At 38.9% G+C, this 27,151-nt stretch overlaps 1 protein-coding gene across 1 annotated transcript; it reads left to right on the top strand.

Annotated features, from left to right (window-relative positions):
• On the top strand, positions 1-26,651 carry LOC104155301 (methyl-CpG-binding domain protein 2). Its single transcript, XM_009706497.1, has 5 exons — positions 1-159; positions 7,047-7,184; positions 18,817-18,907; positions 19,653-19,830; positions 26,522-26,651. Exons 1-5 carry the CDS (start codon positions 94-96, stop codon positions 26,649-26,651), a joined length of 603 nt encoding a protein of 200 aa, XP_009704799.1. The 5' UTR covers positions 1-93.
• The last annotated feature ends 500 nt before the right edge of the window (positions 26,652-27,151 follow it).

Genomic DNA, 27,151 nt, shown 5'->3' with positions numbered 1-27,151 from the left:
CCAAGTGGTAAGAAGTTCAGAAGCAAGCCTCAGTTGGCAAGATACCTGGGAAACACTGTTGATCTCAGCAGTTTTGACTTCAGAACGGGAAAGATGATGCCCAGTAAATTGCAGAAGAACAAACAGAGACTAAGGAATGATTCTCTCAATCAAAATAAGGTTTGTTAGTAAATACTGTGTTTAAGGATATCCTAAGAATTTCCTTTCCTGTAGTTCATGTAGCAATTTCTTTTCTGCTTAAAGCAGTCGGCTTCTAAGATGTACCTGTATGTTTAATTTTTAGTAGTGGTAGAGTCGTAAATTTCTAAACAGAAGGTATACTCTGCTACTACCAAGAAAATATCAAGGTGAGGTTAAGTATGAATCAAAAGTTTGAGTAATTCAGGAGTTGGCTTGGGACTACGAACCTCAGTGCTAGTCATCTACCTGAATGATACTCTTCTAAATGGGAAGAGTTGGGACTGTTGACGCCAAGAGGTTCTCCTGTGCAAGGCTTCAAATTGCTATGTTCATCTTCCTGTTCTGAGATGAAATAGTTCACATTTTTAATGTGTGCAGTATGTGCCAGGAAGCTTGTTTTCTGAGGCAAATGCATTTATCTGTACCAATATGGATGTCTTTGTACAGCTATGTAGCTTCACAAGGCCAGGTGTTTTTCTGTTTAAGATTGGGCCTTTCTCTATTGATCTGATTGTTCTCTTATTGTCTGTTTCTTTTTGAACAACAGTGTATCCTTTTGAATACTGAAGAAAATGTGTATTAGTAGGTTAAAAATAAAAGGCTGAAGCATACCGAAGTGAAGTAACTGATGTAGCACATAGGGACGTGACAGGTATCTGAGAGTCAGCTAAATTTACTATGTTCCTGGACCAACTTTAGAAACCTCGTACCACAGTTTGAAAGGATTTCTGTAACAAGTTGCAATGTTTTCTTTTTAAAGTGATTTATTCTTCAGGATTTCATAACTTGCAGCAGTGTATGAAAATACCTAACGAGTTATAGCTATGTCTTGTGCACTGATGTTTTTTGTCATCTGCTGTTTGTAATGCATGAACCACACATTTCATGCTGATTTCTTTTAATTTAAAGCATGTGTTTAAAATTATTTAATATTTTCTTCCCACAGACGTTAGGCTTTCAAATAATGTAACATTTGGGGGTAGTCCAAGGAGAGGTTTTGGTTAGGCTTTTTGCATGAGCAGAAATTACAAACTTTGGTGTATAAAAATCTAGATGAGTCTGCGCTCACTTGGTATTCCTATGATCTTATATCGCTTGAATGTTGCTCACAGTAGCTCTGTTAAAGACAAGATTAGAAAAAAATACCTTTTTTAAGGTAAATAACATGTATTATTTCTAAGTGACTGCATCTGTAACTCATGAGCTTTCAAGAATTTCTGCAGTATTCCTGTGATAGTTAAAAATGAGTTCCTAACTTATTCCTGAAGTTTATATTTTCTTCCACAGACACTGAAAAAGATTGGTTGTGGTCGTCTTCTAGTCTGCCTTGCAGCTGTGCTGCTGGGGGGCCATAAAAGACAGACTTGCATAGGCAAGTTTGTGTATAAACTTGCTCATATTTTATGGGTTGTTTGTTTTTGTACAAACAGTTTACTACAAATGTTTCTAAATTCTTTGGCTCCCCTTATGTTTCAAGAAGGAACATCAAAATATACTTGAGTCTTCTTTCTCAGACGTGTCTAGGCAGTTAGATTTATGCAGCTGGTAGATGGAAATGCTGTCTTGCCATACTTCTAACTTTTGAGATTCTCATCATTAGCAGGTTAGAACTCAATGTCAAGACTGACATACTAATGCCACCTGGCTTAAAATGGAACCGAGGATAATATATGCTAATGAATGCTCTCCATTTTGTGATGTTAATGTACAACAGTGTAAATGACATGGAAGTATTCTTCTAGCAAAATACTTATCTCCAGTCTTAGTGTTGTGCATTCTTACTGACCTTTCAGTATTGGCAATAAAGGCATATCTTTGATAGGTTTATTTACGGTAGAGCTGCAGGAGGAGTTTTGTTTCAACCTGTACTAATCTTGCTATTGTTTTCTGTGTAACCATTTTTACATTTCACTTGCAAATTAAGTTACTTTATTTGAAGTGCTTTTGAAGAGACAATGAAATAAGGAATACAATTGAATATGAATCCAGTAGATACAGCATACTGCTGTGCATATAAAAATATGCTTATCAAGTCTTTATTTGGAAAAGAAAACATAATAGAGAGTATTAGTTAAAGATGCTGTCTGGTTATAAGTGACTTCTTAGGTTAAAGGATTTGAAAAGCCTGGAAATATATTGTTGAGTTTTTAAAATGTTTTTATGTCTGGGGCGCACTGATGCTTCTGGAGATACACATTTTTGGAATGATAGTGGACTGAAATTCTTTTCGATACCGTTGTTGAAGCATAAAATACTCCTAATGAGTAAAAATGAGCAGGGAACATTGATATTTTTGCTAGCTGATACATCGCTGTAGTTCCCAGAGTAGAAAGAGATTCTGTTTTGTGATAGTAGTCAAGCAATGTAAAAGCCCACAGTATGTCTCTGTTTCTGAAGACTGAAGGTTTGTAGGTGTACCTAAAATTGAATATTGTGAGCTTGATCGCCATCTGAAATGAAGGAATCTTTGACCATTTGAAACATGTAGATAGTGTCTTCTGTGTGGAAAGCTCAAAAGAGCTTTTTATTCTCCAGGAGAGATGTTGATTGTAGGAATCTTTGTTCCTTATTTCTATTAGGATGTACTGGAGACTTTTCCTTTGTCATGAATAAATCTTATGTATGGCTGGCTTAAGATTTGTTGTGAAAAAGAGTTTCTCTGAATATCAGTCGCTTCCTGTTAACGTGTGATAATTTTTTTTACCTGTAGAACTGAAGATCTGCAGATGCTGGAGATGGGTGAGCTTAGCAAGTTTCCGTACTAAAGAGTTTATTTCTGTTGTTCAAAACTCAATGCCACAAATGAGAGACTGTTTAGGATGGGATCAGAAAGCCCAGATGTGACTATGATTAGAAAGGAAATAAAGTAGGAAAGTAGTAAGATTGTAATCACGGTACTTAGGAATTGATCTGTTCTTAGTTTAAACAGTTTATCCTAATGACCGTTTTCTAGTGTGTAGCCTTGATAAAAAGTATATGGGACATCTAGCTCTCGAACCTGTATTTCCTGCATAGTTTATAACTCATCAGGGTTTCACTTTAATTCTGGGGGCCATATCATTAATGTAGCTGAATTTTCTTAATTTGTCACACTGCCTGAAGAAATCTTCCTTTTTATTTTTCTAAGTTTAATGGATTTATTTTTTTAACTTCTCTAAGTTGCATTACTGGCAAAAAGGAACTGTAAATATTTTTCATGAACTTGAAACGAAGACCTTTGTTCTAGAAATGTTTGCTAAACCAGATTTATCCCCCATATGGCAGATGGCTCTGTAGTATTATTGGTTTTGTCAGTTTTAATAGCTATTTTACCTCTAAATACTGGTGCTACTGCGCAGAATGCCCTGGGGGCATGGACTTCAAAGCTTCAAATACTACTTTGAACTTGATGTCACAAGATCAGGGAATGTGAAGCCTGTAGGATAGGCAAGGTCTGTCAAGGTTCTAATGTGAATTAAGTTATGTGGTGTGAGGAAAGTTCATTGGCAAAATACTTTGTGCAAATTTAAATACATGCAATTACTGTCTAGCTCTGGTTGGTGATTCTGTGCTCATCAGAGGTGCTTTAATTATATATGAAGATATGTATTATATATGAAAAAGTCTAATATTAGACTTACTATTGTCATCATCAGTGGGGAAAAAAAATAGAGCCCATAATCAGTGTCCACCATGCAAAGCACATGCTAAAAGCAATGACCAAAGTATCTGAAAGTATTTTTCTAGTGGACTGGGACTACCTAGGTGAAACATTTGGAGAAGCCTGATTTCTGGATTTTTTTATAAGCTTAGATTCTCACTGCTGCTTTGTATAAAAAGATCTTAGGACTTCCATGCTAATTGAATGGTAATTTCTCTGGTTGGTTAAAACTATTAACTGTAATGAGGCAGAAGTACTTGTGCACTGTTGCTGTTTGCTCTGGCCATGGAAACTCTGGTCCCAGTTAGATGAGAATCAACAGTGTGTTAGGGATGGAGCTGAAGGTAGAGATCTCTGAAGATGTGCTGCTTTTTCTATTTGAAAGCAGTAATATTGCAAGACATGGAGGCTGGTTAGTTTTTGACTATAAGTTTATAAACCAGAAATGATAGATGCCTGAATTTCTGAGGAGAACTTCCATTGGCATTTATGGTTTTAGCCTTATAGTAGTTCATGAGTTACCTGAACTACCTGGAAATTATGAAGAAAGGGGACCTATAAAATAACAAGGTGCCATGGAAACTCTGGTCCCAGTTAGATGAGAATCAACAGTGTGTTAGGGATGGAGCTGAAGGTAGAGTTACCTGAACTACCTGGAAATTGTGAAGAAAGGGGACCTATAAACTAACAAGGTATATTTAAAGGAGTGGTAGGAATAGAGAGAGACCTGTGATCAGAATTGCTTCCATTGAAAAGAACAGATTTCTAGAACTCTTTCAGAATTCACCTGTATGTTCTAGCACATTTCTTCTGTTGGACTGGAAAACTGTTTTGGCTCTTAAGAGAGGGTGAGCAAATCAGTATTAAGCAAGGATTCCCAAAATGCTACAGTGCTAACTTATGAGTGTATGAATTGAGACATACTGTTGAATAGCTAAGAATATGCATAGCACTCTTGATAAATCACCTTCTTTGCCATCTGCAGGAAAAATTGAGGCCTGAAATTTTAAAACTATCCCTTCATTTAGCTAATGTTGAGATGCCTAGATAAATATGAAGTATTATTCTGTTGCTCCTTCCTATCGATTCCATTCCTTAGAATTATGTGGAGGAATTCCTTACTTTTTCTACCAGGAAGGATCTAATAGCACCGTGTCATCCTGGAGAAGCTACAGAAAGAGGCTCCTCCCTTCCCTCTGCCCCCACCCAACAGATGAATCAAATAGTTGGATAGGAACAGCCAATATAATAACCATTGTAGTATGTAAGGATGGTTTTGGGGATTAAGTGGCTTACCTGTAGAATGGTCTTCATGATGAAGATTACTTTCTGTGGAGTGCAGAGATGATACTCTCTTTATTGCTAGTTTATAGATTATGCACTGTACACATATGGAAAGAATGGCTTCACTCTCCCTTTCTCATCAGCCATCCACCTTGCAGTAAGAGAGGTATGCTAAAATACAGGATGTTCTGGTGGTGGAGGAGCTACCCTGTCAGATTGCTCTAGCAAAGCTCTAAAAGAGGGATACGTACTTTTAAAATAAGAATTTAATCTGAGACAGATGCAGTGAAGAGAAGGCTTATTGCTTAATAAGCCTAAGCCTCTCACCGTATTTTTAATTTCATTTTTATACAGATCATTACAGAATATCTATAGTCAGTATTCTAATGTTCATCATCTGGAATTCCAGAGTGTTCAGCCTAGGAGCAAATGATTTTTAAACAAGCATGTGCTCTCTGGTTCTTAACGTAGTCTCTTTTGTGACGTCAGGTAGTCCAAATTGTATAATCTAAATATGGAGGATTTGATGATTAAGTTTTAATTCCCATTTCTAGGCCCAAGACATTGCTTTTTCTCACAAAATTAGGAATCTAAGTAAATCCTAATGAAAAACTCTTTTAACATGATCCTTGGATGGAGGCTAATACTGATGTTCATTGTGTAACTTTTGAGCTATGATCTCACAGCCAATTATAAAACTTCTGCGATATGAAATATTACATGATAACTGATTTTTCTTCCTTCCTTTTGAATGAGTAGCAGTAAACTTTTAAAAAGCAAAAGCTTAACCATTTTTCTTTGTCAGAAACTAGATACGGCTATTAAATGTTTTGAAGTGCTTAAGACTGTCCTGCAAAATAGTGAACTTGCTTTTTGATACATGTTCATTGGGAAAATATGTATCATGGGATATTTATTTTTAGTGTCTCTCTTGTGTCAGTCTAATGACTTGTCTTCTCAGTCACACCCTTGTATCCTTGGGGGGGTGGGGAGGGGGCGGTGATGGAATTATTTCAGTTGTTAAGAAAAATACCAAAATACAAGAGCAGAGAAGACTGAAGTTATGTGTTCAAGACTTGGAGGAAACGGGATTACAAACAAAAAGCTGTAAGGTGCTGCTCTGTTGGCACAGCACTTCAAACTGACAGTCTGCTTTTGGCTGGAGAGACGGATTTAGAGAAGCTGGCGTGGTGTGCAGGTGATGATCTTTCTCCTTCTTCATCAATCTTGCGGGTTATGGGAGAATTCCATTCCCTCACCCCAAATACTTCTGGAGTTGTTGCTACAGAGAGGGGTTCAGGCACTAGTACCTCCAAGGACCTAAAGGTTTGATGTGTGACAAGATATTATTGGTGAAGTTATATCCGATGCCAGGGAATCATCAGTTCACAAACCTAATAAAAACTAGCTTTGCCAAAAGACCTGTTAAAGTTGATAGGTTTAGTTTCGTTCCAGAATAAATTACTGCACTTAATTAGGAATGGTTTGATGTAGGAATTGCTTAGGAAATTTGTGACCAAAGTTATGTAGGAAGTTGCTGCCGTTTAAGACCTGGAACTTTATAAACTGTTTGCTACAAACATATTTTCCTGAAGCTTTGGAGATTTCATTTTGACATCTGATCGTGAAGCTGTCTCTTTTCAGAATCTCAGTCACTTGAACAACTAGCGTGCTTATTTTAACAAATGAAAAGATGGACTTTCAAGCAGTTTGCTTCTTCCCAGGAAGGTGAAAATGCGTGGAACAACTTAAGTATTACATTTGTTTTTTTCTTTAAAATGGATGACTGTGAAGGTTAGTTAAGTACCACATTTAAGGGAAATCTTTACCTCAAAGGCACCTGCTTCTTTTGCACATCTGTAGAAGAGGGTGAATCCAGCATTAATTTGCATACTTTTTATGTATAATTTTTGTTAATTTACGTTTTTCTTTTTTTTAACAGGGAAAACCAGACTTAAATACAACTTTACCAATCAGACAGACTGCATCAATTTTCAAACAACCAGTCACCAAAGTTACCAATCATCCTAGTAACAAAGTACGATCTGATCCACAGCGAGTGACGGAGCAGCCAAGACAAGTAAGAATTAATCTATTTCCATTGTTACCTCTCAGAAAATTGAAACAAACTGAAAATGTGCTTGTTTTCAGCTGTGCTTCAATTACAAATGAGAATTTATATCTTGAAGGTTACTTACAGAAATGTGTGTAATACATACAATTTTTTAAAAAATGCAGAAATAACAGTTCACATGGAGATAAATATTTCTTAATCCAAAATTTCATTCATAACTGATTACCACATTCCTCTTGAAATTCAGATATATGCTGTACTGTTGCAATTGGACATCAAATATAAAAAAAAATTCTTGTGCAGCTTCTTGATAGAAACTTCTATCAAAACACACAGTTCTCATCAAGAAGTAATATCTCTCTTTTATGTAGAAGAACTTTGTGCAAAATCAATAAAGAACTGTATTTTGAATCCTACTTTTTCACTCTATTACTACTATAAATACAAACGACAGTAACATAAACTCATCTTACACAAATTCTCCTTCAGTCTCTTTTCCTTATATCAGTGATAGATTGCCTGTTTACACAGTGCTTAGTTAGTTTTGGTTTTTTATGGGGAGGAGGGAGCTGAGAAGAAATGGGAATCTAGTTAATGAACGAATGATTGGCTAGATAATGTAGTGTATATTGGACTGAGATATTGTTTTTATGTCTGAGTTACATTTTTTGAGTCAAAGCTTTACTACCATCAGATTGAAACACCTTATTCTATCTTAGAAGTGCAGGGATGAGAAGAAAACGTAGAGGCATGTTCAAATTTTTGTACACTCTTATGTCACTAACTTTTAACAACATTTCCTTTGAAACTCAAGCTGCCTCTAATATCGCACTTTCAAACATCTTGAATGCTGTTCTTGTAAGAAACAACATAAGCAATTTAGACTCTGCATCCTCTAAATTCAGGTGAGAAAGAAAAAGAAGAAATATCGAGCCATATTGGATCATCTTGTTGAGATGTCTTTTAGCAAGATTTGAAGGCCTCAGCTAACCTCACTGTTGGTCCCATGAAGTTCAACAGGGGCCATGTAAGTGTATCACATTCAGATCTAAAAGATGCATAGTTGCATGTGTCTATTGATTCTCTTCACATTCTTTGGGTTTTTCTTTTGAGCTACTACACTTTGTGTGTCAGGAATTTCCTTTTGGTCATGTCTACTGAACCAGTAATAATCACCACAGCATATGAAAGTTATGCCTCCACTGCGGCAAGAGAAATGGATGTCTGGCAATTCATATCTTGATGGATTCCAAACCTTTTCATGCTTGCCTGTTTCCTCCCTGTTTTCTTTCTTCCAGAGTCTTTTCTTCAAACACATAGTGATTGAAGTTTTTGGGAATGCATCCCTTGTCTTTTGAGAATGAGTATCCAGTAAAGATTTGCAGAATAGGCTATTTTCAAACCTACCCAAGTTAAATCTTTGCCTCTTTAAGATAGGTTCTATTGGATTAAGCTATAGCAAGGTCTTCAAGAAATCATAATCTGCTGATCACTGTGTCAGCATCCTTTTTCAGTCAAACTCCTTTCTCCTTACTTGCAACAGTCCATCTTTGGAAGAGGACACTTTAAACACTCTTCTTATTCTGTATTGCCATACTTCATTTGGAAGAAATGCTAGCTCTGTTTGCATTGAATGTGGAATAGTTACTCTTACATATCTTATAGCAAAGCAAATCTTGGTGTGTCTTACTCTTGCTTTTTTCCAAGCTAGAATGCTACATTGAGCTGTTTTCTGCTTTGTCTTTGTTCTGAGTAGTCATGGTTGACGTAGGTGAGAGACTTGGGGAAAGGAGGGAATAGATTGTTAGAGTTGTTTTTACCTAAAATTTTGAGTGACTTTTCAGTAAAATTTTCATTCAAAAATCTGGAACAGAGCAATTTAATGTAGGTAGTATGCTGTCAGTTACAGGAGAACCTTAAGCAAATTGACAGCTTTCATAAACAATTTCCAGTGATCTGGTTTCTTTACACACAGATTTCCATCATGCCATCAATATTTCTTTGGTATTAGCAACCAAAAGTATGGAAGAACTCCAGTCATTGATCATGTGTGCACCCTTCATGTATGCACACATAGATGCACACACATGCACACCTTGTTTGAACATAGCGTGCGGTTCATTCTGATGTTTTACTCACTAGCTGGAGCGTAAATATTAACAGGTACGATCTTTGCTTGGTTTTCAAAAAGCAACGATTCTTTTCTTGATGTGATCTGTTGAGATAAAGCAGAGAAGCCAGAGTGAGGACTGAAGTTGCTGGAAAACTTTGTTCTTAACAAAGCCTGCACCATGTGGAGCACCTGTCACTTGAGACACAGTTGTTAGACAAATGCAAGTGTATTTGAATTCTCTTCCCCTCTAGATAAAGCCTATATTTTCCTTGCATAAATAATCCCTACATGTATCACTGTCTTCTCTTTCTGTCATACTCAGGTGTGCAAACTTTCCTGTATGTAGACTGTAAATATGTCAGTATTGGATATCCAAGTGAATGCTGAAACACTGACTATATAGCCTATTTGTATATAAAGCTTCTTCAGTTACCGCTTCCAGTGTCATTCCTCCCTGTTTCTTCAATCCTTGGCCCAAATCCCCGAGGGATTCTTGCTTCTGTAGTTCTAGATATCCATCTCTGAAAACTTTATCTGCTTATATCTATTGTATCTCCCTTTTCAAAGCACAGCCTAACCAGAATTCCCTGAAAAGTCTCTTTGGCCTTCCTCCTTATGTAGAGATCAAAATAAATGAGTACTGTAGTTCCTTTGGCAGTCAGTAGTAGTTTTTTTCATGACCTGAGAGTGAGAAGACATACTTATTGGTGTTGGCAGGGAAGATATTTGGCAGCAGCTCTTCTTTAAGCAGTAAACCCCGTGGTAGTTCTTGGAAAGATAAACTAATAACAGCTTGCCTATGATCTTTATATAGGTAAATCTGTCGGTTAGAGCAACAGATTTTTGTGGCAACTGCTGCTTCCATATATTCAGCATGCTAGTTTGTTGCACACAAGAAGTGTCACAAGGTTGTCTAAGCCTTTTTCAAGCAACAGCTATGCAAGACAGCATCTTAAAGCTTTCAAAGCCATTCTTAAAGGTTGGTGGAGAACTTTACCTGAGAAAAACTGGAAATGTTCTGGAGAATCCTGGAAGTAGGTGGTGTCAGAACTTGAGCTGTGTGTGTATGCATGCATGCTCTGAAGGGTCTTCTGGTACTCACTAGGCTTCTCTCCTCTTAACTATCAGTCTTCTTCCTCTATGTGGCTTTTGTTCACATATCAATACCAGTCAATCCACAGAGATTTCTTGAATTCTTCATATCTAATCAAATGGTAGGGGTATCTTTGACACTGTCCCGCATGACATCCTTGTCTCTAAATTGGAGAGACATGGATTTGTTGGATGGACCACTCGGTGGATAAGGAATTGGCTGGATGGTCGCACTCAAAGAGTTGCTGTCAACGGCTCAGTGTTCAAGTGGAAACTGGTGATGAGTGGTGTTCCTCAGGGATCGGTATTGGGACTGGTGCTGTTTGACATCTTTGTTGGCAACATGGACAGTGGGATGGAGTGCACCCGCAGCAAGTTTGCCGATGGCACCAAGCTGTGTGGTGCGCTCGACGCGCTGGAGGGAAGGGATGCCATCCAGAGGGACCTGGGCAGGCTTGAAAGGTGGGCCCATGTGAAACTCATGAAGTTCAACAAGGCCAAGTGCAAGGTCCTGCACATGGGTCGAGGCAACCCCAAGCACAAATACAGGCTGGGCGGAGAATGGATTGAGAGCAGCCCTGAGGGAAAGGACTGGGTGTGCTGGTTGATGAGCTCAACCTGACCCAGCAATGTGTGCTGGCAGCCCAGAAAGCCAACCATATCCTGGGCTGCATCCAAAGCAGCATGGCCAGCAGGTCGAGGGAGGGGATTCTCCCCACCTACCCTGCTCTGGTGAGACCTCCCTGCAGTACTGCCTACAGCTATGGGCACCCATAAGAAGGACATGGACCTGTTGGAGCGAGTCCAGAGGAGGCCACGAAGATGATCCGAGGACTGGAGCACCTCTGCTGTGAGGACAGGCTGAGAGAGTTGGGGTTGTTCAGCCTGGAGAAGAGAAGGCTCTGGGGAGACCTTAGAGGCCTCTCTCTTCCAGTACCTAAAGGGGCCGACAAGAAAGCTGGGGAGGGACTTTTGACAAAGGCAGGGAGGGATGGGACAAGGGGCAACGGCTTTAAACTGGAAGAGGGAAGATTTAGATAGGATATCAGGAATAAATTCTTCCCGGTGAGGGTGGTGAGGCACTGGCGCCGGTTGCCCAGGGAAACTGTGGCTGCCCCATCCCTGGAAGTGTTGAAGGCCAGGTTGGATGGGGCTGTGAGCAACCTGGTCTGGTGGGAGGTGTCCCTGCCCATGGCAGGGGGGTTGGAACTGGGTGGGCTTTAAGATCCCTTCCAACCAAACCATTCTATGATTCTATGATTCTAACTGTGAGTTCCTAAATAGCAAGTCTAATAGCCTCAATTGCAGTTTCGTTCAAAGTGCTTTAACGTCTGTTTTTGAAGGATCAACCTGCTCAGAATATTTTAACTCTTCATAAGCTTACTTAAGATAGGTTTTCTTACTATTTCTGTGGCTTTGGGTTTTTTTCCCTCACGGAGTCCTCTGATAAACCAGTGTAAGAAAAGGAATCCTGAAAGATTGCTAGTGGGCCCTGCAAGGAAAGAAAATTAAACAACAAAGCCCCTTATTTTAGCCTCCTCTCCAATGTTAGACTTCTTAAGTTTCAGTAAGATATGATACATTCTTGATGAATTTAAGGGTAATGGTTTGGATTTTAAAAAGTCAGATTAGCATTGCTGAAATTGGAATTAATGATGAATCAAAAAATCATGCAACTATATTTCATCTTCCTCTTAGGTGGTGTTGAGTGCTGTCTTAAAATCACATTGTTTTCTCCGTCCTTTGTATTTAGCAAAAAGACCACTAGATGTAGCAGTACTTCAGGGCACATTAATGCTCCATATGTGCATCTGGATTGGAGTATACCTCGATAAGAAGAGTGAATGTGAAGCAGAGGAAGTTCTGTAACTATCTGAAACTATTATAGGCAGTAAACCTTTACTGTAATCACTTAAACTTGAGTTACCTGCCTGTTAGGTGTTCTGTACCTAACTGGATCAAATGGAATGGTGCTGCAAATCAAACTTCTTTCTTATGAATCACTGCCCTTTGTACCTACACTTGGTGCCTCCAAAAGGTCCAGGTCTGTGTCCTAGGTAGAGCACTTATCCTCTTCTTTGTGTGTTAGAGCTTCTTGGTTCAGTGTTCCACACTTAGTGACCTTTTTCAGGGTAAATATGAAATTCACTCATTTACCCCTGCGCCCTAAATGTATGGTACCTGAGGTACTGCTTTGAGAGAGCTTTGACTCCTGAGGACCTGCTGATCACTAATTAATTCTGTTGTATACTGTTGATTGTGGTGGTAAGGGATATTTGAAATCATACTGGTAAAACTGATGTTTATGTAAGTGGTAATCATAACGCTGAATTTGCAAAGCATTGATCTCAGTATCTTCCTGATACATTTAGCTAAAGCATTCCACAAACATACCTCAGGTGTTTAAGAGGAGGCCATCCTTCTCTTCAGAGCTCATTTTGAGAAAATCAGCTAGTCAGTTAGTATTATGTGATCTGATTCCTGTAGTTCTGTGGCAGACAACCACCGTTAAAACGAACCTTAGGATAAATCTGAGGGTATTTACTTTTTAAAAACACTTTAGGATAAACTGGATGTATTTACTTGTAACATCATCTATCTGTAGGCCAGAAGTACTCTTTAAAATTAACTTGAAAGTCTCTCTTTACTTTTTAAAAACACTTTAGGATAAACCGGATGTATTTACTTGTAACATCATCTGTCTGTAGGCCAGAAGTACTCTTTAAAATTGACTTGAAAGTCTCTTTTATACGTACTGTCACATATATTTGGAGTGGGTTGTATCGTAAAGGATTATTGAATATTGGATTATGTATGACAAATTAAATCTGACCATAATAACTTTTTGCACATATATTTGGAGTGGGTTGTATCGTAATGGATTATTGAATAGGATTATGTATGACAAATTAGATCTGACCATAATAACTTTTTCGCATAAGATATATGCAGTCTAGAAAGCCTAATTTATGAGAAAAGTTGCAGGATGTCATTTTATCTATGTCTTCCTGTGAATAGTTCTTAACAAGAAAGACATATGTAGCTCTTAGCACTTCGTATTTTGTCAAATAGATGTGATTTTATTTCATGTGGATCAACTTAAAAGGACTGGAATCTAAAATTAGGTAGGATTGAAAAAATTAAGCTTGTTGGTTAATATCTATTAGAATTATCAAAAAGAGGGGTGGAAGGAACCCAGTAAGATTGTTAAGTCCCATCTCCCCCTCCCAGGCAACTAAAGAACACTGAAATTCTGCTTGCCAATTATGGATGCAGCAGCGCTGAGCAACTGAGCAACTGGACATACAAAGAGGAAAGAAGTTTTCCAGTTTTCTGGAGAAATTCTTGTTCCTGTTAAATTCTTCCATGGAGACTTTGACAAGACCTCTGTTTTTGATCATATTTCCTCATTTAGCTGCCTGAAGTGTCAATCACTTGTGCAGTTTCCCAAATGGTAACTGGCATTCTGATCTCACTTTGCCTTTAAAACACATTTTGAAACATAACAAAATGGCAGGCTGTCTGTGTCTGCAGTACAGTGTAGCTGTTAACTGTATTTTCTGTGGACGTGACTAACTTTTAATCAGCTCACATACCAGGTTACGATGCATCTGGAAGCAGCGTGGAAATAAATGTGGTTCCTGAGAGCTGGGAAGATGCCAAGGCAGCTGCCTGGAGTTGTGAGTCTGCTGTTAAACTTGCTGTGTCCATCGTACTTCTGAATTAGATGGTAACTTTTTCTGACTACTGCTGCAAGTTAAGGGCAGATATGTGTAGCTGTCTAAATAGAAGAAACCACCTCAGTAAACAAATCTCTGAACTTACCAACATGAGAAGCATTGTCCTTTCTTCTGTGTGTCCAGTCAAGTATACCATTCTGTTGACATCTACAGTATTTTCAATACTCTGTAAAAAGTAAATGGCAGATGAAATTGAGCTTCTTGATTGATTGATTTATGTATAAATCAGTCACCCTCCACAAACGAATGTTGGGAACATATGTGCTTTTCTTTGAAAAATAATAGAATGGATTCCTTTCCAGCAAAAATTTCCTGTAGGCTTTCATTGCTTGAGCAACAGCAAATAGACTTTTACTTATCTAAGGAAAAGGAGCAGCTCATAATATGTTTGTATTTAGTGGCTCTTGCAATAGAGAGGCTAATCTGTCATTTCTTTGTTGTCTGAATGAGAAATAGTAGTTTCTTAGGAGACTGTGTTTTTGCAGAGATTACGGGTTAGATTATAGTTCACCATTAGTCACAAATAGCTTTTCTTGGACAAGAAACAATTGTGGAGGAAGCAATATTTTATAATTCTCCAAACAAAGAACTTCAGAAGCACAGCTGTAGTACAGCTCTGCCATTATGGAGTTTCAGAACAACAAGGAAGTAAAAATTCAGCTCCACCCTGGGGACCTTGGCATTACATTGCCTCCTCTGTCAGGGGAAAAAAGCAGGGTTGCCCTTAGGATAGTAGGTTTGAGTGATAAGGGATACGTTTCTTGTTCGGGAGGAGATTATTGCATAAGAGATCACTTTTGGTATAATGCATCTTGATTAATTTCCTAGGAAATGGAGCACTTTGCTGCTGGATCTTTCTGAATCTAGAATACTCACAACATCGGTAAATGAAAGACCTGGGTTTTAGGCTCTTTTCAGGGTGTGTTCCCTAACAACTACTTCAAGCAAAACTGAAATAGAGCCATTTTTCATCCTCCAACAGGATGAATACCCGTAACTGACTGATGAATCCTCAGGATGGTTATTCATTTTACATTAGTAATGAAATACCACATCATAACAATGACGAATCTTGAAATCCGGTTCTTCTCTCATTCCTTCCTATCCTGGTCTCATCAGGATTCTCATTACTGAATAACAGGGTCTCATGTTCGCTAATGTTTCTTTCCTGGCGGCGTGAATATTGCTTTTCTGGCTGTGCTGGTGCACTCTCAGCAGGAGAAAGGAAGGTTGGACATTATCAGCCTGCCCTGCACTTCAGGGATTACAGCACTCTCCAGGGTACTCAAGCTGAGAAAAGCCCAGGGTCTGGATAGCTCACTCCATTTTACAAGGAAACCTCTAATTTTGAGATGATGTAAGGTTATTATGTAGAAGGTGGCCTCTGTTTCTGGCAGTCATTGAATTTGAGTGGCTGTATCTGCAGATGCTTGCACTGTGTGAGGGGCTGTTGCTTGTTTTATGAAGTCCAGGTGGCTTTGGGCAGGAGAGGAATGCCAAGGGGGCAATCTGCCTAGGCCGTGGTCTAGGGATGCTGATGCCCAACTGTTAAACTAGATGGGATTTTTATGAATTGCTCCTAATTTAGGTGCTTAGCGGGGCACAAAGCCTGTGAACCTGAGCTTTACTTTCTCTTTTTCTATTCTCTGTCTCACTAATGATGAGAGAGTTGCAAGTTAAATAATGTAAGCTATTTTCAGGGCTGTAACCTCAGAGGCAGATATTCTGCACATCAAGACTTGCATGATCTTTTTCAGTTACTTGAATGTGTACTTCCATTGCTGTGGAATGGTTGCATCTTCATCATGTAAGTAGAGTAACAGAAAAGCTTTTTCCAAATTTATATTAGCAGCTTCCTTCCCTCTCTCTCTGTCCCTTAATAGCTATTCCTGCGGCAGCTGATAGAGAAATACTTGTCCAGATCTGGTCCAGCTCAGAACCTTCAGTAAGATCCAGGGGTTCAGAGCGGACTTGTAAGAACCCATAAAGGGTTGGGGAACAAACTTCATAATAAAACTCTCAGAGCGTGATTCATTTCGAAGCAAAAAATTACTAAGAGTGACTTGTGCAGTCTCAGTGGAGATCTAGGGAGGTGAAAATTTGGAGCACAATCATTGTTGTTTGCAAATAATTACATATAACGGTGCTGGAAGCTGTGTGCTAGGAACATGCTTTGCTTCAGTCTTATTTTAACAGGTGTGTCTAAGTACCAAGTGCTTTTTTCTAGCTGACATTGACCTCAAAGTCATCGGAGGTGTTGATAGTTACATAGACTTTTCCCTGCATTTGCAATCTGTGCTTCAAGAGCTGAGTGAGTACCGGTGTTGGAAGCTCCATCCAATTAATATTGCACTACACTTTCGAATCTTCTAAACTTTCATATGTGTTAGTTGTCCTTCTTCAAGCACCTCTCTCTCCCACACAGGCATTTGCATTCCTATACACCTGCTGTGACCAAACCGTTCTCCTGATTCCTCGTTCCCTCTGTGATTTTGTGCTGAGTTGATTTGAGTAGGGAACTGAAGAATCAAAACCCAATAATATGTGATTGTATTTCATGATGTATTTGCTGCTGTAGACGAATTAATTTTATCCTGAATAAACAGAGGCTGTTCTTATGTTTACCTGTAGCTTATAAAAGGATTTGGAGTTGGTGGTCCTTTTGTTTATCTCTAAATGTTGATGAAATGGAGAGGGAAAGGGGAATGAAGGGTGAATTCTTTTGACAGTGGAAAACATGAATAAGCTTTGTAGAGACTTTATCAAGACGGGAACCTAACCTTGTGATGAAATACTGAATTGACAGGGTTTTGCTTTGATTTCATTTATCTGAATCCTAGTATTCCTTTTTGAGTTTGGCTACTGAGTTGATGGTTTTGCCTCTGTACCAAAGGATTTCTTCAGCGTTCTAGAGAACTTTAAGGCACTGCCACTTCATCCACGAAGTTGTGAGGGCTGCTATGAGACGTCTGGAGTGCTTTCTTGGGGTGGGGGCTTAGCTATAGTGGTAAACAGTACGAGTGAATGACTGGAGGTACTAAATATTTAATATTTAACAAGATAAAAGAGGTGCCCCGATCCTCAACTAACAATGTTGCTCAAACCTGGGTTGGAATGTTGAAAATTAATACTAGTTAAGAGTGAGGAGTCAGTTCACAGGAAGCATTTGAAGTTTAAGTGGTGCTAGTAAAATGAGACACAAGTGGCAACAGGTATTTTCAAAAAGCTGTCAAATCACGGCGATGTCAAGAATGTGAGAAATGTAGTCAGAGTTTGAAAAAAAGTTGAAGAGCTTACTTAAGTGATCCTGTGTGGGTTTTCTAAGCCACTTAGATCTAAACTCGGTTACAAATGTGTCCTATTGTCCAGACAAGAGTGCTTAAATAAGTCAGTCTCTGTAAAATGACCTGGTAATCTCTCAGGCGACACAAGTATCATTCATCCTACTGATTTATGAAGCTGTACAGGCATGTTGTGGGGAGTATTGTGTTTTTTCTTAGCATAACTGCATGATTTATTTTCAGTCAGAGATACACTCTTAATGCTAAGATAGATGTTCTTTGTTGCTTTTTTCTTTGCCTTTACTACCTCTGTAACTGATTTTTTTTTTTTTTTCCTGAATAAGAATCACTAATGCATAGTGAGTGCTTCAGTTATGATGTCATATGACTAGCAATATAGGTTCCACGGAAGATGAAAGAGGATGCTGTAGTTGTTTCATTTCCAGTTTTGGAGCAGAATGTGATATTCGAAAGCCCTGTCTTAAACTGAGGCTTTTGGGTACCCAGCTGCAACAAAGAATTTCCTAGGAATGAGAATAACTGCTTGTCTAGGTTTTTGTCTCAGATTTTGCAGGCATGAGAAGAAGTAGACTTTTTTTTTCCTCCCCCATACCCTGCAGAAAAATCAAACTATTTCTGAATGCCTTTTTTTCAGCAAATTGTATAGCGATATTCTTGCTTACCTCCTTATTAAGATTATTTGTTAAATGTAGCTTCCTATGGAATGGAAATCAACTTTTGAACTATCTTTCATCACTGTCTTGCTATATAGAAAAGACTCGTTTTAAAGAATAGATGTGACTAATCTCCAGCCCAGAACTTCAGGATGAATCTTTAGAACAGTAATATAGGAGTGACTAGGGAAATCAGTATCATTAAAGAAAAATCTCTTAGGTCAAGAAATTGATTTCTGTGAGAAATGGAAACATATTCCCAGCTAATAAACACAGCAATAGAAAGTAAAATGAATGTGAATTTGGTTCGTGTATCTTCCTAAAAGAGGAATGATTTGATTCTATTTCCAGATAAGTCAAGAGCTCTATACAGCGTCGGAAGGGGCCAGGCCATCAAGCCAGCATAGGTCTGAAGTGGCAGAGCTGCTGCTGAGCATTAGTGTTGATGCGGCTGTACTGCTCCAAGGTGCAGAGCTGCCTCCAGCGTCTCAACACACACTGCATCTTTCCACACAAGCATCTTCCCCGTGACTAAAACTCCATCAGCGGATAGGATATTAGCATTTTGGTAGCTTACGTGACTGTAAGGTTGATTGTTTTGTCAACTGCCAGGCACTGTCTGTCTCTTACTGTTTTGATGCTGTTTTGATCATGATGCTGTTTATTTCCATGAGCTGATTTAGTTTTGGGGTTTTTTTTAATTATTCCTAATGAGCAATCTTCTTTTCTCTTTTTCAGCTTTTCTGGGAGAAGAGGTTACAAGGCCTCAGTGCATCGGATGTCAGTGAACAAATCATAAAATCCATGGAGCTACCTAAAGGTCTTCAAGGTATTGTGTTCACTTACTGCAGTTGCTTCAAATCCACAGTTGTTTGTGCTTAAAAAGGAGAGAGTTTTTGATGCTCTTAACAAATTGTTGGTTTACAGTCAGATTAAGTAAACATCAAATTGTAAATGTTCTTGCTGACAAAATACCTCACTCTCCAAAACTATGTTTATTTTTAGTTCATTTATGTGGTTAATATAAACCGCACTTCAGAACTGCACTCTTATTGGTGAAAGTTGATCTAAAATATGTTCAAGTCATAGTTCAAAATTAATAACTTTGTTCCACTGCTTGGGAGATTTTCTTGGGAATTTGAGTGTTGTGAAAATCTCCAGTGTTTATTTTCCAGAATTAATTTAATACCTTGTAGTGTTAAAGCAAAGACTCTGCTGGTGTGGATTAATACCATGAAGCTGCAAAGAAACTATTTCAATATGTGACTGAGAAGTTTATGATGTAATCATCTTGATTAAAAAATTGAGGATATTGTAATTGTTAGTGTAAGCAAAAAAACGAGCCAATTTTAGAAATGAGATGCCTTTTGAAATGCTAACTTATACTTAAAGGAGAACTGTGCCAGTACAAAACCATTTTTAAGAACTTGCATTTAACTGTTTAGATTATAGAATCACGTATCCAGTGGCAGTTACATCGTGAGTGTACATAACCTTACAGACTGAGAAGAGCTCTGCCACTGGAAGTTATATGTGAAAAGTGAATGGTAACCATTCAGTTATCTTTGTTTTAGGAGTTGGCCCAGGGAACAATGATGATACCCTGTTATCAGCTGTTGCTAGTGCTTTGCACACCAGTTCTGCACCTATTACGGGGCAGCTCTCTGCAGCTGTTGAGAAGAACCCGGCCGTCTGGCTTAACACATCTCAACCCCTCTGCAAAGCTTTTATAGTCACCGATGATGACATTAGGTAAGTTTCATAAAGTCTTCAGTAAAACGAAAAGCAAGTTCAATTAAAGTAGATTCCTTCCTGGCTCAGTGCGGTCCAAGAGATAAGGGAAGAGAAGTGTGAACATTTTTCTTGTACCTGTTGATTAGTTCAGTAACTTGAAAGAATGAAAACCTGGGTTTTTTCTTTGTGATCAAAATAGTAATACAAAATATTCACTAAGGTGTGAGTCATAAGCCACATTTTCTTTCCCGAGACAGTGCCCTAAAGATTAAGCTATAGTCATGATCGATATTGGCTTTCTTCCTTCCCGTTTCTGGTTTGGTCAAGTTAATTTGTTGATCTCTGTTAAAAAGTAAGTAATTTCAAGAAAGGAGAATAAGAATATTCCCCTATAGCGTATAACTTTGTGGCTAATACACTCTTAAAGCGGGAGATTGGGATATGATAGGAAGAGCACAGATAGATCTATGCACATACAGGCAAAGGTTTTGTTTTTTAGTAGCTGTGCTGTTAATTTTCTTTTCGAAGAAATACTCGTCCTTTGGGTACTAAAAAGCAGGGGCTTCAGCACTGAATTTCGAGGTTAGGACTGAGTGAAGAGAGAAATTTCTTGTTGCATTGACTAATTACCAGAGTGTGGCAAGACGTGGGACATAATCCTGTCATCCAATTTTTTTTTGCCATTGCTTAGCATGAATCAACACGTGGGATGAACTCTGCCTTTAGTATCACATTTTTAGTTAAATTCTAGGTTGCATAGGGAATCTGAAGACCAAACTTGCATCTTGCCACTTGTTGGAATTCACTTGGCAACAAAGTCCACTAGTAGATGGCTAGGCTAACTGAAGCTTCTGCAGAGCTCATGTTAAGGTATAAAATTATTTGGATTCCCAGTCCTTCGCTTAGGGATTTACTTTGCTTTATTTTCTTAAACATCAACTTGAAATGCTTTCAGAAGGTAAACTCTTCTTGCTTTGTTACAGGAAGTTACAGGGCAGGATGAGAAACTTTCTTAGCGTGTTCAATAACATTTACTATTTATTGGAAACAAAATTCCTCTTTTGTCTTATCAGGCATTCAGCTGTTTTTACAAAGCAGATTCTGAATTTGATGTCAAACCATACTGGCAACTCAGGAAGGACAGAGATTCTGAACTGGAGCAGCTCTCCCTCTATGAATATGCTGCCACTTCGGTGTCTCTTCTGGTTCATGACTTTGTAGGCAGCTCACTACAAAAGTATTAAATATTCTAAAAGTTACCTTTTCATGCTATTTGTGTGAAGCTGACTTTCATTTTAAGACCATCCAGAAAACACGTTGCATGAAGTAGTATCAGAATACAGCACCTGTTATCACTAAGGAGAACAGTAGAATTGCTTTCTGAACTTACGTAGTGGGAAAGAAAAGTTTGCCACTGGGGATATCTGGTCAGGTGCCAGCTTGTATTCTTTTGTACTGTCAGTTCTTCAGGGAGATCGTAGCCGTTGTTTACATCTAATAAAATAGCTGTCGGCTTGACTCATGTTTAACTTGAAGTATTCCTGGTCACGTAATGATGGTAAATCTCTTTCATAATCAGAGTAAAATGCAAAATTTCCTCTTTTGGTTCAGCATATTCACTGGGAAAACATAAAATAGCCTCCTATAAATGCATCGTTAAGAAACAACCGTGCTTTTCCTTATCACTAGGGCCAAGCACCTATTTTTTTCTCATTTGTTGTATACACCTTCTGAACAGTTCTGGGCTTCTTAATGCTAGTCCTGAGAAAAGTAGGTATGGAAAATGAGTGCAGTGTGATTCCCACTGGTCTTTACACCCGTATCTTAGCCTCCTGAGGCAGGCTTTTAGAATTCCCTCTTAACTGACTTCTCCCATACTGAGTCTGTGAGGTCATTTATCCTGAGACTGCTGCTTTGCAGCTTCTGTTTGTCGCTTCTTTCCTGACCAGCATCTAGGTACGTTCTTTGCAACTGCACTGTTGAGTTACCTCCGTTTCCATGAAAGGCTAGGACTGACAGCCTTTGTGTCTCTGCTAGATAAATGCATTAACCATTTAACTGTTAACCCAAAAGTTTCTCTTTTTTGGGATGAACTGGGGAGTGGTATCTTCTGAAAAGAACAAATAGGTGGATTGGATTGTTTTTTCTAGTTGTGCTTAGGCGGATGAAGTTTTGCAATGTATTAGAAAACTCATTTTTGACTCACAGCTCTGTTCTGCTTCATTGTGCGGTCTGTCATTCTTTTCAAATGTCTCTCTCTTTACTGGGATTTTCTGAAGCTTATTGTTGTCAGGGGATTTCTTTTCCTGAAGCATATAAGTTGTTTCTGAAAATCCCACCTTTCAGTTTTCAACAGCCCCTTCTTTTGCTCGGTCTATGTTCTTTGCGAAGCACTTACCATCCTTCAGTAGGTTTCGTACCTGAGCTTTCTCATGTATATTAACAATTGCCCTTTTCAAATAGCATGGTAATAGGACTTTAGCTTTTTCTTATGGGTGGCCGCAACCTGTTAAATTTACCAAAGCATAACAATTAATGTAGTATGTCTGGCTGTGGGATGCTCTGCACGGTAGTGGGTAAAAAAAGTACCTGTTAATCTGTTCAAAAACTAAGCTGTATTTGCCATGAGACAGGGATGGAGAGTAATTCAAGTTTAATGCTCTCTAAGTTTGTTTGGCATGGGTTTAAGAATGTCTGAATCTTAAGCTACATGAACCTTGACCCAAGCTAGTCAGCTGTAGCTTAGTCCCTCACAATATCCCTGAGTACCCTATACAAATCTCAATTCCAGTATGACAGACCAAAGCTGCAAGGACTATAATGTGCCAAAGCAAGAAAATGAGAGATCAGAGTGTTTCCACAATCTGAGCTCTCCTCAGGAATAAGAAAATTGTAAGGAAAAGTGGTTTGTGTTGCAGGGAGGCAAACCCCTAAATAATCCTTATCAATCTCGGCTACGAGATGGGCTTTCTGACCCCAGATCTAAAGAGGAGTTTAATACAGAGTATGTCAGGACAGCACAGCGACTTGGCATCTGAGAAGTTCTGTAATTACCATTTAGAGTATGCAGTCTCAACAGCGGTTCATTTCTGGGGAGGAGGGGATGGGAAAGAGGTATTAAAAGTGATGTGTTGGAGAGGTGTATGTGTGGGGGAATCTGTAGATGCCCCTAAACCTGAGTTTAATGTAATTCAGCAAATACAGTCAACATTCTAGTAATTAATTCTCTTTTTAGCAGTGCATCTTGTCTCTGCTTAGTGGAAGACTTGTGGAATCCCTGCTGCTGAGAAGCTCTAGAGTATGTTTTTCATAAAAACAGAGTAAATGCTACTGTAAGCACTTATGGTGGTGGTTCTCGATTAGAGTGTCTCCAAAAAATAACGTATTTGAATGTGCTGGAAGAGCAGGGGAAAAGGGCTATTACCTCCCTCCTGACATGCAGCGGGGGAGCAACTGGTATTCGGACAAGGACAAGTTGGTTCTGTGGATTTTTCCCATCTAATCTGACGTCTGTTCTAAATGTAAAGATACCTTTGTGTTTCTGCTGCAGCTAAATGCTATTACTAGAACTTATATGCAATTTTTAATTTTGATGACAGAGTAGACATTGCAGTGCCAGCACATAAAGAACTGAATCAAATGGAGCCTCAATAGATATAGCAATATAGAAAAATAGATAGAGAAATCAGAGGGGAGACTGGCACAGTATCATAGTTTGATTGCATACAGTAGTGTGGAATCACACATCTTTAAAGCATGCACGCATCACTTAGTTGTGTGGGCTGAGAAGAGTGCAGGTAGTGAGGATAAATAAAATTGTGCTAAGCACGAAGGAAATCACCTGAAGGCAGAGCTTTACAGAATCCTGTTGTATAAAGCAGTTCTCCACTGAAAGTAAGGTCAGGATTGGAATTATGGGCTTGTGGATTTCTGTGTTAGGAGTAACGTATCTTTAATTTTAGCTTCCTTTCAAAGGCAATAGTACTTAAACTAAAAGATGAGGATTGTGTCTTGCTGGGAGGAAGGCTGAAACTTCATCAACATAGTTGAGTACATTTAAAAGAACATCTCAAATAAAGGAGCCTAATGAAGTGGTAAAGCCTGTGATTGTTTTGTGCCCAACTCCTCAAAGCTGATGTCTAAGAAACTTGCTGGCCTTCATGTTAGATCCAACGTCTGGACAACAGACTCGCTGAAGAGCCAAGCAGGGAAGGACCTTGTAGCACCAAGAAATAAAGGATGTTCCAGATTAATTCTGTGTGCTTTCTGGCAAGGGCATTCTGTGATACACATTGATGTTAGGAAGTATTCGCAGCCTGGAACATGCCTCCTTTCTCTCCCAGCTCAGCTGTTCATGGCTAAATTCAGGTTACTGAGTGGGGAAGGTTGTCTAAATGCCCTGTGACTTTTTTGGGAAAGAGAGGATTGATGATTTCCCGTATCTTCACTGGGTATGTGATACTGCAGGGTTTTTCCAGGAGATACGCTTAAAATGCCCGGTGACCAGAACCATCTTCAAGGAACATTTACATTTTTCATTCTTGATCCATTCTGTCTAAGAATAGGGAAGTGTCCTTACTGTGTTTTAGTTCATTGGAATTTTCTTTGCACTCTAAAGGGGAGCTTTATGAAGATATTGCGGCAGCTTTCTTCTCTCTGATATGGTCATTCGGGCAGTTTTTAAAAAATGTTGTCATTAAGTGTTCATATTTATCATCATAGCCTAAATTAGCCCTGGGTCAGGAGCCACCAGCAATCTAGGGAAGGGGTCCGCTGGAATAAATGGCTATTGACTCTAGTCTGATGCCTGTTAGGATGGAGTTTGTAGGCTGTGGATTGTGGGAAGGTGCTACTGTCTTAAAGTCAAAATTCTAAAGCCAAAAAGGGGAAAAATAAAAATATTTATTTTCCATGATCTTTGGCCAGTTCACAGTGTATTCCAACAGTTAGATGGTGACAACTTCTTATGACTGATTTTTTAAAAAAATTATCTTTCAACTTCTGTGTGCTCTTGGTATCATTTTCATTCAATTAATAAATACTGAATTTGCTACTCTAACTTCTGTTTCTCCTTTGTCACAGGTTCTGCAAGAGATAAGGCATCTCTGGTTTTATTTGGTTCTCTGCCCCAGGGTTTGAAAGATCACTCTCTAGGCATTGAAAGTTAACAGCTCTGGGACAGTAAGGTGTATACTGGAGATAGAAAACAAGGATAGAAAACAGCTGGAAGATAGAAAACAAGTTCTGTACTGAACTGCTAGTTTGTTCTTTGTTTTTTCCTTCCTTTTGCTATCTCTGTAAACAGACAGCCACCTCTGAAGTACTTAGGGAGTGCTGGTAGTGCTTGCAGCCGTAGAACTGAATAGCCTTAGAGGCTGGTGCTCCTCAGAGGCTTCTGGCTTCTCTGGAGCACGTTGGATATCACTCCTGCTCTTCTAAGATTTGATGTTCTTTGTATCTGTCCTGCCATCCTAAATAGCCGCAGGGAGTTTGCGGCACTAATGAATGTTTTCCTGTGCCTGTTTTCTGATGAGTTCTGGCCATTTTTAAGCATATATTTTGTTTAAAGATTTTCTTTTTTGGAAAACATAGCTTGATAGGACAAGTGGATTTTCACATAGAAAAACCCCTGAGTCAGATGCAAAATTTGTGTTCTCTTGCGAAAACTTCAAAAAAGGACTTCTTATTTTCTGATAACATTTGAAAGCTAAATATTACCTTCCAAACTAAACATTGAATCAAAATATCTTAAATTTGTCTTGATATTGAGTTAATTTTTTAATGAACTTGCCCCAGGGAAACAAACCTTTGTTTCAGCAGAAGTTGCTGCCATCTTAAATGCATCACAGACTAGTAGATAAGACTGAATAAATAGGTAGGAGTACTTAAATAAATAATGGAAACAGTGAAGCTCCTTGAGGTTCTTCCCCTGCACACACATTGTGTCAGACTTGGAGTTGGTTCTTTGAGCACTTAGAGACCTACTCAGTGCCCCACCATCTTGTGAAGGTGCTCCTGGTGTACATACCCTTAGGCTGAGAAAGAGGGAGGTTGCCTCAGAACTCCTTTACAGTGCTCGTGACAGGAATCTCCTGCTGTGATTTTTCAGTGATCTACCCTAAAATGTCTCTGCCAAAAAAGAGGGGGAAAAAAAAAAAAAACAAAAAAAAACCAAAGAAAAAAGCCAGTCTGACAAAGATAGACTGGTGGAACTTTCTGTTTGGTCTTTTCAAGTGTCTGATCTGAGAGTGGAAGATCATATGTCACATTCAATCCTTTTGTCTCTGTGTGAGGGAAAGTAAACCATGCACGCTAAACCAGAGAGGTTTCTGACTCAATGCTGTCAGGTTCAGTGCCAAGCACTACCTGTGTGCCTCCATATGTGCAGAGGTAACAGAACTAGTCAGTAAGGGGTTAGAGAGGTGATTGATGCCCCAAGCCTGTCAGTGTTTAAGGCGTATTTGGACAGTGCTCTTAATAATACACTCTAATTTTTGGTAAACCCTGGAGGGGTCAGGCAGTTGGGCTAGATGGTCGTTGTAGGTCCCTTCCAACTGGAACTGTTCTATCGTATTCTGTTGAAATTAAGTTAAAATAAGAGTTGAGAAACCAGTCCTGAGTCATTGTTTATGCAAATATTATGCTCCCAGCCTACTAGTATGCTTGAAGGATTGATGTTTCTGCCCATTCTTCCCTTCTCTCCCTTCAGGAAACAAGAAGAGCGGGTGCAACAAGTGCGTAAAAAACTGGAGGAAGCACTAATGGCAGACATTTTGTCACGAGCGGCTGACACCACAAAAGATATAGATGTAGAAATGGATAATGGAGATGAAGCATAAAAAGAAATCAGGTGAGTCAGATCTGGAGGCACCCTCTGAGATTTACCTGCCTCAGCTGCTGGCAATCACTCAGCAGCCATTTGGCAGACAGCTGTGTATCACACACGACCAGTCCTGCTTTCTCCCTGCATGTATCTCAGCTGACATGCCCTATATCAGCAGAACACTAGGGTGATTTTGCATATATAGGAACATCCTCACATTAAATGCTACACAGATCGCCAGAGAGGAAAAAAACAGTGGTTTTCATCCTTTACAGCAAAGACCCAGTGTCTAGAAACCATTGCAGGTATATTTTCTGGCACTTAATGCTTGATATGAAACTGGGGCAAAGCAATCAAAGTAACTGGCTTTTTCTGTTCTTCAAAATTTAATTTAGTAAAATTATATAACAAGTTCCTGAAACTTCTTTCTTTATTTTTAAATGGATAATACCTCTACAAATTAATTTTCCAAGGCGTCGTCTGGTATCTTATATCTGTTTATGGTACTGATCTGTG

The sequence above is a fragment of the Cariama cristata genome, unplaced genomic scaffold (genome assembly GCF_000690535.1).
Source record: "Cariama cristata isolate BGI_N322 unplaced genomic scaffold, ASM69053v1 scaffold7798, whole genome shotgun sequence".
In the NCBI taxonomy this organism is placed as follows: Eukaryota; Metazoa; Chordata; class Aves; order Cariamiformes; family Cariamidae; genus Cariama; species Cariama cristata.
The sequence above is the reverse complement of the archived record's forward strand: the minus strand, read 5'-3'. Positions and strand labels throughout refer to the sequence as shown.

What these genes read in the sequence shown, in the direction of transcription:
- LOC104155301 (XM_009706497.1), top strand. Translation starts at nt 94, where the DNA reads ATGATGCCCAGTAAATTGCAGAAGAACAAACAGAGACTAAGGAATGAT. An exon ending in GCTACCTAAAGGTCTTCAAG is followed by an intron (nt 18,908 to 19,652) that starts GTATTGTGTTCA and finishes TCTTTGTTTTAG; the next exon opens with GAGTTGGCCCAGGGAACAAT. An exon ending in GTCACCGATGATGACATTAG is followed by an intron (nt 19,831 to 26,521) that starts GTAAGTTTCATA and finishes CTCTCCCTTCAG; the next exon opens with GAAACAAGAAGAGCGGGTGC.